Genomic DNA, 14965 nt, shown 5'->3' with positions numbered 1-14965 from the left:
TATATATGACTTTCATTACTAAGAAATAAATATAAATAAATAAAATATATAGTTTGAAGCAGAACACAAAGTTATTGAAGGCTAATTAGAAAGCCAAGTTTCACCCTCAACAAAATGAACCCCAATGAAAGGTTTAGCCTCTTTATCAGTTAGAACTCTTGACCATGGCACCCTCCCTGTTACATTGGACCTAGATCCAGGACCTGTGCACTTGTATTCTCCATAAAAAATCTTTCTGCAATTAAACACAGCAAATTAATTCACGTTAATTAACTGTTAATATATCATTAGCTGCAGATAATTAATCAGTCTCTGTCTCTGGAGTGTTTGAAAGAAAACTTACGAATGATTCTTTGAATGACCATCACCCATATCATCTTCCCATCCTGGTGGAATCACAATCTTGTCCATAAATGTGTAGGAGAATACAACCCTTGAATAATCACCCCATGCTCTTCCAAGGTAGAGTGATCCACTCCCTGTAACCAAACAGTCTTTGAATGAAAACCCACTTATCATTGAAGCCTTTGATCGTCTTTGGGCCGTCGCATAGCCCACCTTCTCTGCTGTGGAATGTAGTTCGCACTTCTGCATTCACAAACAAGGTCCATTAGACTGGGCCACAACTGGGCCATTAAGGCCCATGGTTGATCGTTCTAATATTAATGTGAGTTCTATGAAACTAGCGAAACTTGCGCTTTAGACAATTGACACGAGCCTCAATTTGGGTCATCAGACTCGCGAGCACTGACGGCTGAGATAGGGTAAGATGAAGTGTATGGAATCCAAGAACTCCCGAATCCATATCGTTTGACCCTAGATAGATTATCAATTAGGGTATCATCCAAGTAGTTAATTACTCACCTCATAAAGGGACCGTCCATGGCCGCAAATGAAGTCAACAGAGCCTTGGATGAAGCAGTTTTTGAAGTAGTGCAAGCCCTTGTGATCATAAAGAGTGTCTTGGTGTCCATAAAAACTACAATTGTAAAATGCTGCCTTATTCCCTGATACACGAACTGCCACTGCCTGTTCCCCTTTTTTTCCACTTTCATAATGAGCTGTGTTCTGCAATATTAATCAACAGTGTACTGTCTACTATATACTTTACCTCAAAAAAACAACAAATTGTTCTTGATCATTAAAAGATATTAGTTGTTGGTTTACCGCAAATTTCATGTTGATGGCCACAAAATAATCTGCGTTGATCATCACAGATGCAGTATTAAGTGTCTTCCCACCACTTGATTTCTTGTCATTCCAACTTATTGTTGGTAGCTCATTGCCTGAACCTGAATCCCCTAAAAATGTAACAAACGGCTTGTCTTTAGTGATGTTGATTTTTTCCCTACAAATAAATCCAACAATGTTGAATGAATTAGCATATAAACGCGGGAACCATTTAGCGATAGCCTAGTTTGTTATATCTCCGGACTTAAGGCCTACGATGCGCGAACCGAGAGTTTTTGTTTAATTAAGTCAGAGGGTGTTGGGCCCCACAAATATGTGTTAAAAAGCCACACCCGTATAGGAGCGTTGCCTTATATATATATATATAAACGCGGGCTAGATGACTTGATTCTAGACCCATATCAGATCAGATTTTTTTTTTTAGATAAATAATCAGATGTTGAAAGGGCAAACTTGAATGATTTTAGACCCATATCATATATGTGAGTGAGTGTGTAATTTTTTGTGAAAAATTAAGGATTGATAATATAGTATTGTTTGCATTCCAAACAACAACAGAAAGACATACCTGTAAACACCTGGTTTGATATTGAGAATGACTCTCCTGGTGTTGTGTTTTGGAATGCTATCAAGAGCTTCTTTAATGGTGTTGAAATCACCAGTCCCATCCTGACTGACAGTTATTCTCGTTTTGTTTATCTCGGCCATCATCAACTTGTGATCCAGTATGTTTCCTGTGGTGCCTGAATTTTGTCTCATAATTGTCTTTGTCCTGTGATTGTTAACATTCCATGATACCCAACTGTTGTAATCTTCTTCAATCTCCGTAGTCCCTGAAGAGAACTTCAAATACAGGTTGAAAATACAAACAAGGAAGAGAATTTTGTGGAGAGAAGGTTTTGAATCCATCGCTTCACCTGCAAGAATTTAAAAATTGTGTCATCAACTCATATCATATATTGTATGAATCTAAGATTTAGTATACTTTTACGCATTCATGTATAATATAGTAATATTGTACGCTTGCTCTAAAATCTCGTACCAATCTCAATAATTTCTTACATAAAAAGAGTGTTTATTCTAATTATATGCACTAAACAACTTTCTTGTACAACATTCCCGCACTGAAGCGGGTCGGGAACAAACATGATGTATGCAAATTTTATCCTCAAATAACATAGGCAGAGACTATTTTCAGGAATTGAACTAGTGCACTCTAGATTGTACCAGCCACATGCATGCCCGCCTATTATTCCAATTATATGTTTGCATGCAAATTCATTGAACTAAAATCAAGCAATTCATTGAAGACATGTAAAGAAGTAGATAATTTATGTAGGTAAATTGTGCTAAATAAAAGTACGGTAAAAACATTAGATTAAATCATGAGATATTTCTAAAATGAAAGTCTTTGTTTGAATAATTAGTGTGTCACTTGATTTAGCAAACAAAAGGGAGCAAAAACATATATGATTCAACAACTTACCTATATTTAAGAGAGCGAGCAACTTATTTCACATATTAATCAAGAACCAAAATTACATCACACATATATTTATATGAATCCAATTAAACCCTAAAATTATATATGCCATTGGTAAGGAACCCTAAAATTATATATGGACACTAGTCAATATGCCTTTTCTTCGTTGACTTTGGAAAAAGCAATTAAAAGTTAATTTATAATTCCATATGTGTACTGAATTTATTAAATAAACAAAACTCTATTTCTGTATATAACTATGTTTTTCAATCTACGAGATCTTGTAGCACTTACCAATAAGGTCTTCTCGATTGTCAATTATAGACATTAATATAATTAGATCTACTCTTCATAGAAAAATTTGAGATTTACGATGCCAGGTAAGATATGTTCAAGATCATGAGATCCTTTTCTATTAGACATGAAGGATTGTTGCACAATCTCTTAGGTTATGATATTTTTTTTATGGAAAACAAGGAATGTTATTTATTCCGTTAGAGCATCTAAGAGTAAGAAGATATACTTTGAAATATCGACGGATTTCCACAGATTGTTGTTAAGTCAATAATTTTCAGGGTTGTTTCTTCTTTTCATAGTTATCGGGCTTCGTTGTTCCATACTTGTTTTTATGGGTTTTTGGTGGATCAGGCTTAAACCTTAAAACCGGCCTTGGACCAATAATCGCAAATTTTAAAGAGAATCGCTATTCGCACTTGAGTTTCGACTCACTACACACGACTACTTAATACATCCTCATTATTTTTAATACGCACATTGAATTTCCTAAAAAATCTTTTCATACATATTATTATATAACTTTAAATATCCTAAAGTTACTACCAATTAAGTTTTTTTTTTTTTTTCTCTATTTCTCATCTGTTCCTCTCTCTCGTTTTTATTTTTTAATAAAAAATACAATTTTTTTTCACTAGATGTCGTGGATCTGCCTGCTTGCTTCGTAAAATCAAGTGGAGATCTGATATTGGTAGAATAACATGTATGAAAAGAACACGTAAGAGAGAGCAAGTCTTCTCCTCTTCGAAATTCAAACTCCGAACGAACTCAAACGCTGATCTCGTTCTATCACCTAATATCACTCTTTTGAACGTTTCAAACCCTAAACCTACTCATACAGAACAACCAAGAACGAGATCAAATCACATAAACCAGAACAATCAATCAATAGAAAGCTAATGATCTTATGGAAACAAGATCCGGAAAGCGAAGAAAGTTTTCCATCAATGAATGTGATGAGGAGGAAAACAGTGTTGTCCCTATCGACCGTATCAGCGACCTCTCTGACGCCGTTTTGCACCACATCCTCTCCCTCCTCCCAATCAAATCAATCGCACAAACCAGCGTCTTATCCAAACGGTTTCGATCCATCTGGTCCACATTCCCGGACCTCGATTTCACCACAATCACACACATTGGCTCGATTTCTTCATCGCCGAAATCAATAAGGCGAAATCGAAAGAAGTGTTATCCATTCTCTTCTATAGATTTCATTAACAAGGTCTTATCACTCCGTCACAAGGAATCCGACATTAGAGCTCTCCGATTTCGTGCTAGATTAAGCTTCTCGCACCTGAATTCCTTGTTTCGTCGCTCAATTCGACAAAATGTGCAAGAACTCCACGCCGAGGTAGCCAACGACGGCTACTTCAACCTCCCCCGATGCGTCGTCACCAGTCAATCTCTAAGAGCGCTTAAATTGAGATCTCGTTATCCCGGGCTTCGATTGCCTCCTTTGTCGGTTGTCACTAGCGGATTCAAATTTCTCCACACACTGTCATTGTCATTCGTACTCCTATCCAATCAGTCATCGGTTCTTGATTTGTTTACCGAATCATCGTTCCAAAATCTGAAAAAATTGTATCTAAACACCTGTATCAGATTGAAGAATCTGAAGATTGGCTGTAGAAATTTAGAAGATGTGACGGTGGAGAATTGTTCTGGATTGGATGGTTTGGAGATTTGTGGAGGGAAATTGGAGAGATTGATCGTTTCGAGTTGTTTCGATATGTATTCTGATAAGAGCTGGGTTAAGATTGATGCGCCGAGACTGAAGAGTATTTTGTGGGAATATAATGCAATTACTGGTACAAGTTGTTTGGAGAAATTAAGGGCTCTGGAAGAGGCGTCTATTGGGCGCTTTGCGCTTCAGGAGGAGAAGGATGTGAGTGTAGAAAAGCTGCAGAGTGTCTCCAACTTTGTGTCTGCACTTTCTCATGCACGTTCCTTGACTCTTCAAAGACAATGTGTCGAGGTAATTTTTTACTTTTTATTAGCAGCCGATATGGATTGCACTGTTTTTTGTCATAGCAATCTCAAATGTTTGCGGTGTTTCTTATCTTAGATATCTCAAATGTTGGGATGGACGCACACGATTTTACATGGATCATGTGAGGCTCACGATTTTATATGAATAATTTACGTTCATCTCAACATTAGGATACCTATAACAAAAACATGAATTGTGACTTTGCGAGCTTGCCAAATTAATTTTCATATGCATGTTATTTCGGTCATATTGACCATCCATCTATGCATATCATGTAGGGCACTACCAAGTCACACTAAATTGGTTACAATATAAGAAATTATAATCATAGCTATATTTATTTTTTTATAATTGAGGACGACATATATCATATAAATTTGTCGTTTAGATATTCGATATGAGCTTAAACTCGAGTCGTACAAAATTTTTTCACCGGAGCCCAATTAGCATGTGGCTACTAGTGTCTTGCTCTCGGAATCGAACCCAGGATCTTCAGAGTCCATACGATTTGATTTGGCTTATAGAGATATGTATAATATGTGAGACTACATACTTGTGTTTGAGATCTATAATGACCCATTTAGCCTGACATTTTTTGCAGATTCTATCAAACAAGAATTATTGGGCACATCTTCTGCATCCCTTCAACAGCCTCAAATATTTAAAATTGCACACTGGTTTCAACAAACACAACATACCAGCAATTGCGTGGCTTTTCAGGAGCTCCCCTACATTGCACATACTCATTCTCATGATTACCACAGAAACCAAGAGCGGAAGACGGGTAATTAAGTTCACATCTATCAATTACGTGAATGTGATGAACTCTTTTTTCATCATTCATTTGAATTTAATTTATTTTTTTATATATATTCAGCAATGGAACAGAGATATGTGGGATATGTCAGTCTCAGAGGACGAGCTGTATTGGGAGTCTCAGACATGTAATTTGAAGCCATTTTTGGAGAACCTGAGAGTGGTGAGAATACATGGATTTTTAGAGTATGAGAACGAAGTATGTCTGGCAAAGTTCTTGCTCAAGCATGGAAAGGCCTTACAAGAAATGACTCTTTGTCCTGAAAAATGCAATTCTAGAGACTCTCTTCGAAGACAGAAAGTGAGGTCTCAGATGATGGGTTTCTCTTGGGCTTCTTCCAATGCAAAATTTGCATTTCAATGATATTGTTCCATTCATTTTGCTTCTTTTTGTTAAATCCGTTGACATTAATGCGATATTATTAGATTGATTAGTTTCTCATATACATTCTTCCAAATGAAAATTTATAGCGGGAAAAAAAAATCTTATTACATACATCGTCATAAAGATTCAAGTATGATAGGGATGTTAGCAGCTATCAATTGGTATCTCAATTATCCACTTATACTGCAGGGATTTCATGTGCATGATGCGGAATATTTGGAGCCCACGAAATTTTTGGCAAATAGAAAATGCCTAAATTATCCAATCAAAATTGACTAAGAAATATCACCCAGTAGTGAAAAATAAATAACAAATATGGCCTCCATCACTAGCATGATAAAATATTTGTATTATGAATGATAAATAAATTGGATAAAATGCAGTGTGTGGACTATAAAGAAATGGTAGCCAGTATTAATGTGGAAAAACTTAAACACTAATCAAGTTGGTTAATTGCCTACTTACCTTAACCCAATTCATTTTTTCAAATTCGGAAAATAGTAAATAAACTCGACAGGGAAAAAGATTTGTCTTAATTAAAAGTAATAAAACACAACTACACAACTACTAAATCACGAAAAAATACCAAGAGAAGTACTAGCGAGTTTAATCCGTTCCAACATTTAAAAGAAAGTTAGATACGCATTTAACCCTAGTGAAAATGGGCCTGGACAGAAACACAAGGTCCGTTTACGGCCCAAACATCGGCCCGGCCCCAAAAATGATATGCTCTTCGGAGCTCCGCTTAATGCGTGGGTGGGTAATCCGGCAGATATTAACCTGAGTGACTGAGTCTGACCGTAGTAGCTTGTTGTCATGCTTTTTTGAAGATTCAGTCGCAAACCCTCCCACTCCGTAAGAGCTGATACGGTCACTAGAATCTTACGGAAGACGAATTAAATGGTTCCTAGACCAAGACCACAACTGTGGCTGTAATGGGCTGGATCCAACAGGGTTCATCTCAGCCCATTAAGTAACGGGTTTGAGAGTTTTTATACGTTTTCTATTAAGTTTAATAAACACCCTTATGGGGCATTTAGAGAGTAGAATGAGGTTGAAAATCATAAATACATTATTGTATGGGCCAAAAACTGTATGCACAAGAATCTACATTATAAGAGCCTTGATCGACAAATACTGGACCCATCAATGCCCAAGATCCAGTGAACACTAGACCTGCGAGAGTTTAAGTTGAGCTCGATACGCCAAAGGCCTAGACCAACTAACAACTACACCCATAAGAGTCTAAATCCCAGTTCGGCAAGGCCCATGAGAGCCAAGTTCAGCAAGTTCACAGAGGCCCATCTATCTTTCAAAGGCTCAAAGCCTATGTTGCCAGGAAGCATGAAGTTCCCGACCCAACGAAAGCTCAAGGCGCATCCGTACAGTAAACACATATCAGTCACGTGACCTAGAGCGCTATAAATACATGAGGTCCCGGCCTCATTAATGCTCCTAACTATTGGAGATATCTGTCTCCCTCTCACTCTAAAAATCATTTCACTTCTCTCACTATAAACTACCCTACCAGTAATTGAATTGATCGTTGGAGCTTCCCCGGCTAATACCACACTTAAATTCAAGCTTCATGTCTACTCTTACATGATTGTCGAAGGTCTCGTTTGATATTTCATTGATTGCAGACTTTTGAGTCTACAAGTACGTCTGAAAAAAAATATCAAATATAATATAAAGAGTTTCGCACTTGATTATGAAGTTGAGAGACACTTTAGCAGTGATACTAATGGTAGTGGCACAAGTTGGAATTGCCGAAGAAAAGCATACGTTACAAAATGGCAGCAAATACAGGAATGAACTTGAGGATCATCATTGCCTTCCGAATGACATTTGATGAGAGTCCTCAAATTCATTCCATGATCGACTGCCATTTTGTAGGGGATGCTCATTCCAACAATTCCAACTTGTGCTACCACCATTAGTATCACTGCTAAAGTGTCTCCCAACTCCATAATCTAGTGCGTAACTCTTTGTATTTGTGATTTTCTTTTCAGAATGTATTTGAGATTCTCAATCGCATTCCACACTTTAAATGTCCAATAAAGGTGTTTATCAAACTCATTAGAACACGTTTTAAAAAATCCCAAACATGACTTTTCCATGAAAACACCTAAAACCTATAAAAACTAAGCTTCCAAACACATCCCAATAAAATGAAGGTGCGTGGTGTGGTGTTGTTTGCGTGCAACGCAAATTGTGCTTCGCAGCCACACAGATGTGATCTTGGCCCAAATGTCATTATGACTTTATATTATATTGTTGCTAACCCGTTATTTAATGGGTTGAGAAAAACCCCGTTGGATCCAACCCATTATAGTCACACAGATGCAGATCGGGGCCATCTAAACCCTAGACTAAATTTTTATCTAGGTATAAGAGTGTACTTCCTAAATAGTTGAAACTTGAAAAAATAAAATAAAAAAGAAGAACAAGAAAGAAATTAGAAGTGAAAAACAACAAAAAAAAGGTTGCGGGAAATCAGTATCCAAAGATGTTCTTCCAATTGTGAAAATAACTGCGCCAGAGTTGGTCTTAAAATGTGCTACCTCCCACGCACATGCGTTAATAGATTCAAACGTCTAATTTAACCACTTAAACCAAGTCTATAACGGAGGATGATGACACATGAACACAATTTGATTTCAATGTTAATAAAAGACAGATTATCCACAAGAGATTTTCTTTAATTGAAAAGCAAAAAGAAAAAAGAAGAATTTTACTCCAGCAGCACCAAGTGTCTAGGGACCAAACTGTATCTGCAAGATAATGTTGAGAAGATCAAATTCGGTAAATTACTATTATTAGTTACCATCATAATCAACCAAGCTGCACGGGTAGACCATCACTCAATAACCAAGCCCCAACCCATCCACAGGCCATTGGGCCTGGCCCATACCATGCAGTCCAGGGCCCAAGGGGGGTTGTGGCCAAGCTCTTCTATGGGAAAAGCTTGGTTACTAAGGAGAGGGAATACCTCTTACCTATATACAACACTTCCTCTCCTCTCCTAACCGATGTGGGACTCTATCAATACCCACCCCTTCAAGACCAACGTCCACGTTGGTCGAGCACCTTGGTCTGCCACGGCAGGGTACTCAGACTCAGGACTCGGGACCCTTCCCTATCCCTATCCTTTCGGCCCCATATAACAGAACACCAAGGCCGGCCACTCCGCCGACGCGGCCCCAAGGGCCAGGGGCACAAGGCCCATGAATACCAGAGCTCCCCACAGGGTGGGAACGAGGGCTCTGATTCCAATGATAGAACAAGAGGACCATCACTCAATAACCAAGCCCCAACTCATCCACAGGCCATTGGGCCTGGCCCATATCATGCAGTCCAAGGCCCAAGGGGGTTCCGAAAGCTTGAAGATCTCTGCTTGTGCCGCTAATAAGCCATAGTGCAGGTAACTGCATACGAGATTCCAAATCCAAATTACTCTCTCTTGAATGGCAAATAACCACAGTTTGGTCTCTTGAAATGTCAAGTATCAAACTGAATCGCACACTCCAGCCCATGAGCTCCGGGCACTTACGATCCAACAAGGCGCCTTGGAGGCTGCGGCTATCCTCTGGTTCCGATCACTGGGGTCCCGGATTCAGCAACGACCCCGAATTTCTTCGGCCGGTCATGGCAGTTGTTGAATTACGGCCCTCAAACGGGGTCAACTGAATCAATTCCATCTCGACCCGAGAGACTATAACAGGCACCGATCAGGGACCGAATTACTTCCTAATGAAGCTTTACCAGTCGGCGGTGACAGTGAATAGGGCTTTGCAGTATGAGTGAGCAGTTGATGCTGCAAAGCTGGTTTTTATACAAATCGTCTTGGGTTAGAATAGCAGGGGAACGCGATAGAGGCGTGATTGTTGATAATATTCAGTCAGGTTAATCACGCCATGTACATGAATAACTAAATATGAATGATCTCTAATCATGCCATTTGAATGATCTCTAATCAGCGACTGGCAGTTTTACTATCCTGGCGGTTTTCTTCTTCTCCTTTCATTTTCTTTTTTGGGCCACAGACTATTATAGTGAGCCGCAGGCCCAAAGGCCAGAAGTTTTGGATTGAATTGATCACCCGATTCGGCCCAACTTTTCAATAGAATACCGATTTGGGCTTGGCCCACAAAATTTTGGGTTTATTGTTCAAGGCCTCCATATATCAATTGAGTGATTGACAAGGAAAACTTTAGTCACACCCCACTTTTTACTAAAGACACCCCGTCAACTGAGTTTTACAAGGGATGGTCAACTCAAATTGGGATGTCTTTAGTAAAAGATGGGGTGTGACTAAAGTTTTCCGATTGACAATTGGTGAGATTTGGATTCAGCGTACTGCCGAAAGGCTAAAGCACCACCTTTTTGGGCTCGTTAACACACGTCACCACAAATAATTGAGTTCAGGCCCAGAAGTTTACCTGCTGGAGCCCATCAGGGGCATTTCAATATAGTTTCTTAAAATAAAATAAAAAGGAAAAATGCTTTAAGACCCCAATATATGACCTCCACTCATATGATGTGTTGGATTTTAATAATGGTCATTGGTTGCGATGATAAATTTGACCACAGTTACTCTTAGCACAAGCGAGATGTCGTGAGTTCAAACTCCATTGGTGTTTCATTATCGCAATTTGAGAGATGACTCTTGCATTGCTCAGCGTGTGTGAATGTCACCCTGCGTTATCTCCTGCACTGAACTTCGACTCAGATCTCAATTGATCCATGGGGGTTGCGAGGTCTTCCTTGTGGCTCGAGGTTTACGAATCAATTGTCGGGTGAATAGCTGTGTTCGATTCCACGTTACTAAAACAAATACCTGTTGGATTGTAAAGGGACTCTACATGTAAATTTATAATCGATTACTATCTCAGATGTTACGTTCATTAATGAACATTTTTTGATAAAGGTCTATTGTAAATTGTAATTAGTTGTTAATTCAACAGCCACTCAGGACTCATATGGATTGTTCAATTTCTGTCCATCCGAATTTCAAATGACAATCAATAAGGCTGAAATAGAAGAGAGAAACAAAAGAAAGGAGAATATATAGGAAGACAAGCACGATATATAGAAAGCTCCTGGTCCTTGGTTTCTCAGTTGTGATTAGACCAGTGCTTTTGACCAGGAGCCCATTGCGGACATTTTGGACTGAAATAACTTGACACAACCCTTGCATTGAGGATCTCAACAATTGGGGCATATTTGACGCACCTTGGAGTCTTGTACTGAGCCATTGATGCACCTTGGCTTATAGCATAGTCCATGAGCTTGTCAAATGTCCCAGTTTCCACTATCTTTATCTCCAGGGGTCCGATTGATTTATCGGATACTCGGCCTTGGCGATAAACACTGTTGAGTGATTCTTCTACAGCAAGGCAACAATTCTCAAACACTGAAGGAGGTACTTTGGTTGCCCCAGTTTGGTCTATTTCCCAGTAGAGTACATAGTGACCAGGAACTGAAGATGTGTCTGCATAGCTTGTGTACTCTATAAGAGATGCATCAAATTGTAACAGATGCTTTGCCGCATTTGTCACTGCAATTTGTAGCTCAGCTTCGTCAGTTTTATCCGAATCAATGCTGAGAACAACACTCTTTCTACAGATAAAATTGAATTGAGGAGCCTCGTTCTTGAATCCGGCCACTCGAAGTATGTCCCCAACTCGATACCGATAAAGACCTGTAATGTAATTGTGAGTGGCTTATCATAGTTAGTATACATCAAAATTAGGGCAGTACAAAATTATCGATATAATGTAAACAATTGTGGACTTAGGGTGTAAAGAACCTCGCCAAAGGTCGGGAGTTCAATTCTAAGATGACGTCACTATTTTCAAGTGATTTGTGTTAAGTCTCGGCCCACTAACCTATCAGATAGTTTTACGCATGCCTGACCCGACTTGAGTTTGGGCTTAATGGGCTGTCCAAACTCCAAAGGACACACAGGTAAAGGAAAAAAAAAAAGATTAGCCTTACCGGAATAAGTAGTGACGACAAGCTCATATTCTTGTCCAAGTTCAACATCCACGAGATCAACCAACTTTCTATCATCATTGGGGGAACCATTGATGCGATTCACAGGCGAAAACTCAAAGTAGCACATGTTCGGAAGGAGTGTGTAGAAGACTTCACTTGGTTTGCATAGAGGGTTCAAATTCAGACCAAAATAACACTCTGAAGAAGCATATAGAGCGGAAACAATTGGGAGGCTGTTGTTGCTGTAATAATCAAGTTTAGGAACATACTGTGCCATTGACCCAGTAACAATAACTTCAACGTACTTGGTGTTAGGCCATAACCTTGGAATGATTCCTTTCCAATCCTCCCTCCTACACTCTGCCTCAATAAAATCTGCAAGTTTTGGGTTCGGTTTGATCAGAATCTTCAGGACAGCTTCTCTCACTTTTGGGTCAGTGATGTTGTCATCTAATGTTCCATTTCTTATGTCATTGCAAAGAATTTTCCAATTCTTTTCAAGGAACCGGATTGCCCGAATAAACCCGGAAGCAAAAATCGATCCCACGCGAAGAACATCGGTGTTTTGGCAGAGGCCACAAAGTAATTGAGAATAGATGCTCTGGTAAGAATCAGAGCAGAGAATTGTTTCAATTGGGCTGGTATACTTGTTGTATGGATCATTAGTAATCTTGTCCTTGAATTGTGAACTCTTGTAGTAGCTAGTTAGGACTGGACGAGCCACAAGTCCTCCAGGAGTCTTAGCTTCTGATTTTATGAAGAAAAAGAACACCCCTTTCCCTTTGTCCAAATCTGGAACAAACTGGTTCATCACCGGCATCATTAGGCTATAAAATAAAGATCGCCTCTCCATCTCTTCTTTGATTGTTGGCATCAATTTCCTCTCTCCTCCTGATGTTCCAGAGCTACACATAAATCAAGAAAAAAAACTCTCCATCAAAACACACAAAGAAAATAACAGCTGTTGTGTTCATGTGGGACTTTGTTTTTTAGTGACCAAAGAATCCCCCAGCCCAGCATATTCTACTGACAACCCACACCGAGCAGCCGAAACCCCTCCCAGAAGTAGGCAAACCCACAAAACCAAGAAAATTTCTGGAAATACTGTATTGGGACTCACCTAGTCAGGAACTCTGAAATTGGTTTGGAAGATAGGATTGGTGAAGTATCACCATTAGCGATACGGTCGATATATGGCTTCAGATCTTCGTAAGTGACAACTGGGATCACCTTCTTGAAAGTGTCTACATCTATATCATGTTCGTTGAGGCCGTGTCGCTGCAAGTACTCAACGTTGGCGTTAGTGGACAGAATCTCCGCGAGAACCTGCTTCTGGATTTCATCGGCATTACTCGTAACATCTTCAATGAATCTCAAGGCCTTCAAATTCTTATCTTGATTGACGTTGTAGGCTGCGTCGGACAAGTTTTTGATTGTTGTGTTTTGCATACTTGAAGCACAAATGAAGGACTCACTCTAGATGAAGTGGGCAGTGGCGATTGTAGGTTTTTGTTTTGGGCTGGGGAAGCTAAACGTAGGTGTATCGCCTACTCGTGAGAGCTGTGACTCTCAACTTTATCAACTTTAATCCTTTATTTATAGTTATCAGTTTTAATCACACACATCTCGTTTATTTATCAGCATGGAGTTGATACAATTTTTTGAGTTTAGTAAACATCGTCTATGATAGTCAGGAGCCCTTGCCCGGTGCAACAAACACCGAAAGCAAATTTTACAATGTTCTTAGTTGTCTCTTGCGACACAGTTACGATTACGATCAAGGATCAAGTTATCAAACAAATTTAATTATGGAGAAAAAATCAAATAAATTTAAAAAATTAAAAATGTGGTACACTTCTTAAATTATTAGATTCAGATTGTAAAATCTATAATTTTAAACGAATTACGGAACTCTCATATGTTTAATCAACATGCTTTTGTACGCTCAGACGTATGATTGATTGTGCAATTTTTTGGGCTTATCCGAAAAAGAAATAGAACCAAAAATATAATCTCGTTTCTGAATTGACCGACACCAGCCCACACAATATGACTAAAGAAGTCAAATCGACTACGATATTATTCACAAAACAAAAAACGTTGCGGAAAAACAGCATCCAAAGTCCAAACACGTTCGGCCCCAATGTGAAAGAGCATATTCTTAACTGATAACTTCGGATATATCTTTAACTGAGAACTTTACTATTACTATTTCTTCTGGATTCGTCTTGAGATATCTTTGAAGACAATCAATCACATTCTAAGTTTCATTTCTGTCTGGAACTGATTACGACATGTCCACATGTCCGACGTGGGTGGTTCTGCCGTAGTGGCTTTACAGTTTACAACCACAATATTTTTTCTATAAAAGAATTATGAATGTACTTTTATAAAGTTCACAAGTCCAACGTTTTGTTTTTTTTTTTTTTCCCTCAAACAGAAATTAATTTGAAAATAAAAAATGCATGAAAATTTTCCACTGTTTAATATAGTTTGACACCTTCTATGTATATTTTGTTGTGAATTGGACCCAACACATATTTTAGAAGAAAACAAACAGAACAATAAAAACCATAGAGAGAAAGAAGAACATGAGAGTTTTACGTGATTCAATAAGAGTGTCTACGTTCATAGAGTTTATGATTTATTTTCACCATAAAAAATTCAACATATACAATTTCGTCTGCTACATTCGCTCCCCCTAGCACAATTTTCATTTTTCTAAAACTATCATACATAAAATAATTTTTTTAATATGAGCTAGTTTATTTAACATTTCATCTGAATTCCTGTTGGAATAAAAATT

The 14965-nt window shown here is 38.6% G+C and overlaps 3 protein-coding genes across 3 annotated transcripts; 1 reads left to right on the top strand and 2 right to left on the bottom strand.

Annotated features, from left to right (window-relative positions):
* Positions 1–3: 3 nt before the first annotated feature.
* On the bottom strand, positions 4–3002 carry LOC119990890 (putative pectinesterase 63). The gene is made up of 6 exons (XM_038837021.1): positions 2969–3002; positions 1760–2108; positions 1168–1348; positions 865–1068; positions 344–588; positions 4–235 (listed from the first exon to the last, which is right to left on the bottom strand). Exons 1-6 carry the CDS (start codon positions 3000–3002, stop codon positions 82–84), a joined length of 1167 nt encoding a protein of 388 aa, XP_038692949.1. The 3' UTR covers positions 4–81.
* Positions 3003–3703: 701 nt separating this feature from the next.
* LOC119990888 (putative F-box/FBD/LRR-repeat protein At4g03220) lies at positions 3704–6138 on the top strand. Its single transcript, XM_038837019.1, has 3 exons — positions 3704–4943; positions 5560–5742; positions 5836–6138. The coding sequence occupies exons 1-3, from the start codon at positions 3876–3878 to the stop codon at positions 6136–6138; spliced, it is 1554 nt and encodes a 517-aa protein (XP_038692947.1). The 5' UTR covers positions 3704–3875.
* A 4980-nt stretch (positions 6139–11118) lies between these two features.
* Positions 11119–13737, bottom strand: LOC119991818 (indole-3-acetic acid-amido synthetase GH3.6-like). Its single transcript, XM_038838301.1, has 3 exons — positions 13280–13737; positions 12160–13064; positions 11119–11863 (listed from the first exon to the last, which is right to left on the bottom strand). Exons 1-3 carry the CDS (start codon positions 13606–13608, stop codon positions 11277–11279), a joined length of 1821 nt encoding a protein of 606 aa, XP_038694229.1. The 5' UTR covers positions 13609–13737; the 3' UTR covers positions 11119–11276.
* Positions 13738–14965: the final 1228 nt, after the last annotated feature.

Source organism: Tripterygium wilfordii, chromosome 22, assembly GCF_013401445.1.
Source record: "Tripterygium wilfordii isolate XIE 37 chromosome 22, ASM1340144v1, whole genome shotgun sequence".
Lineage (NCBI taxonomy): Eukaryota > Viridiplantae > Streptophyta > Magnoliopsida > Celastrales > Celastraceae > Tripterygium > Tripterygium wilfordii.
The sequence above is the reverse complement of the archived record's forward strand: the minus strand, read 5'-3'. Positions and strand labels throughout refer to the sequence as shown.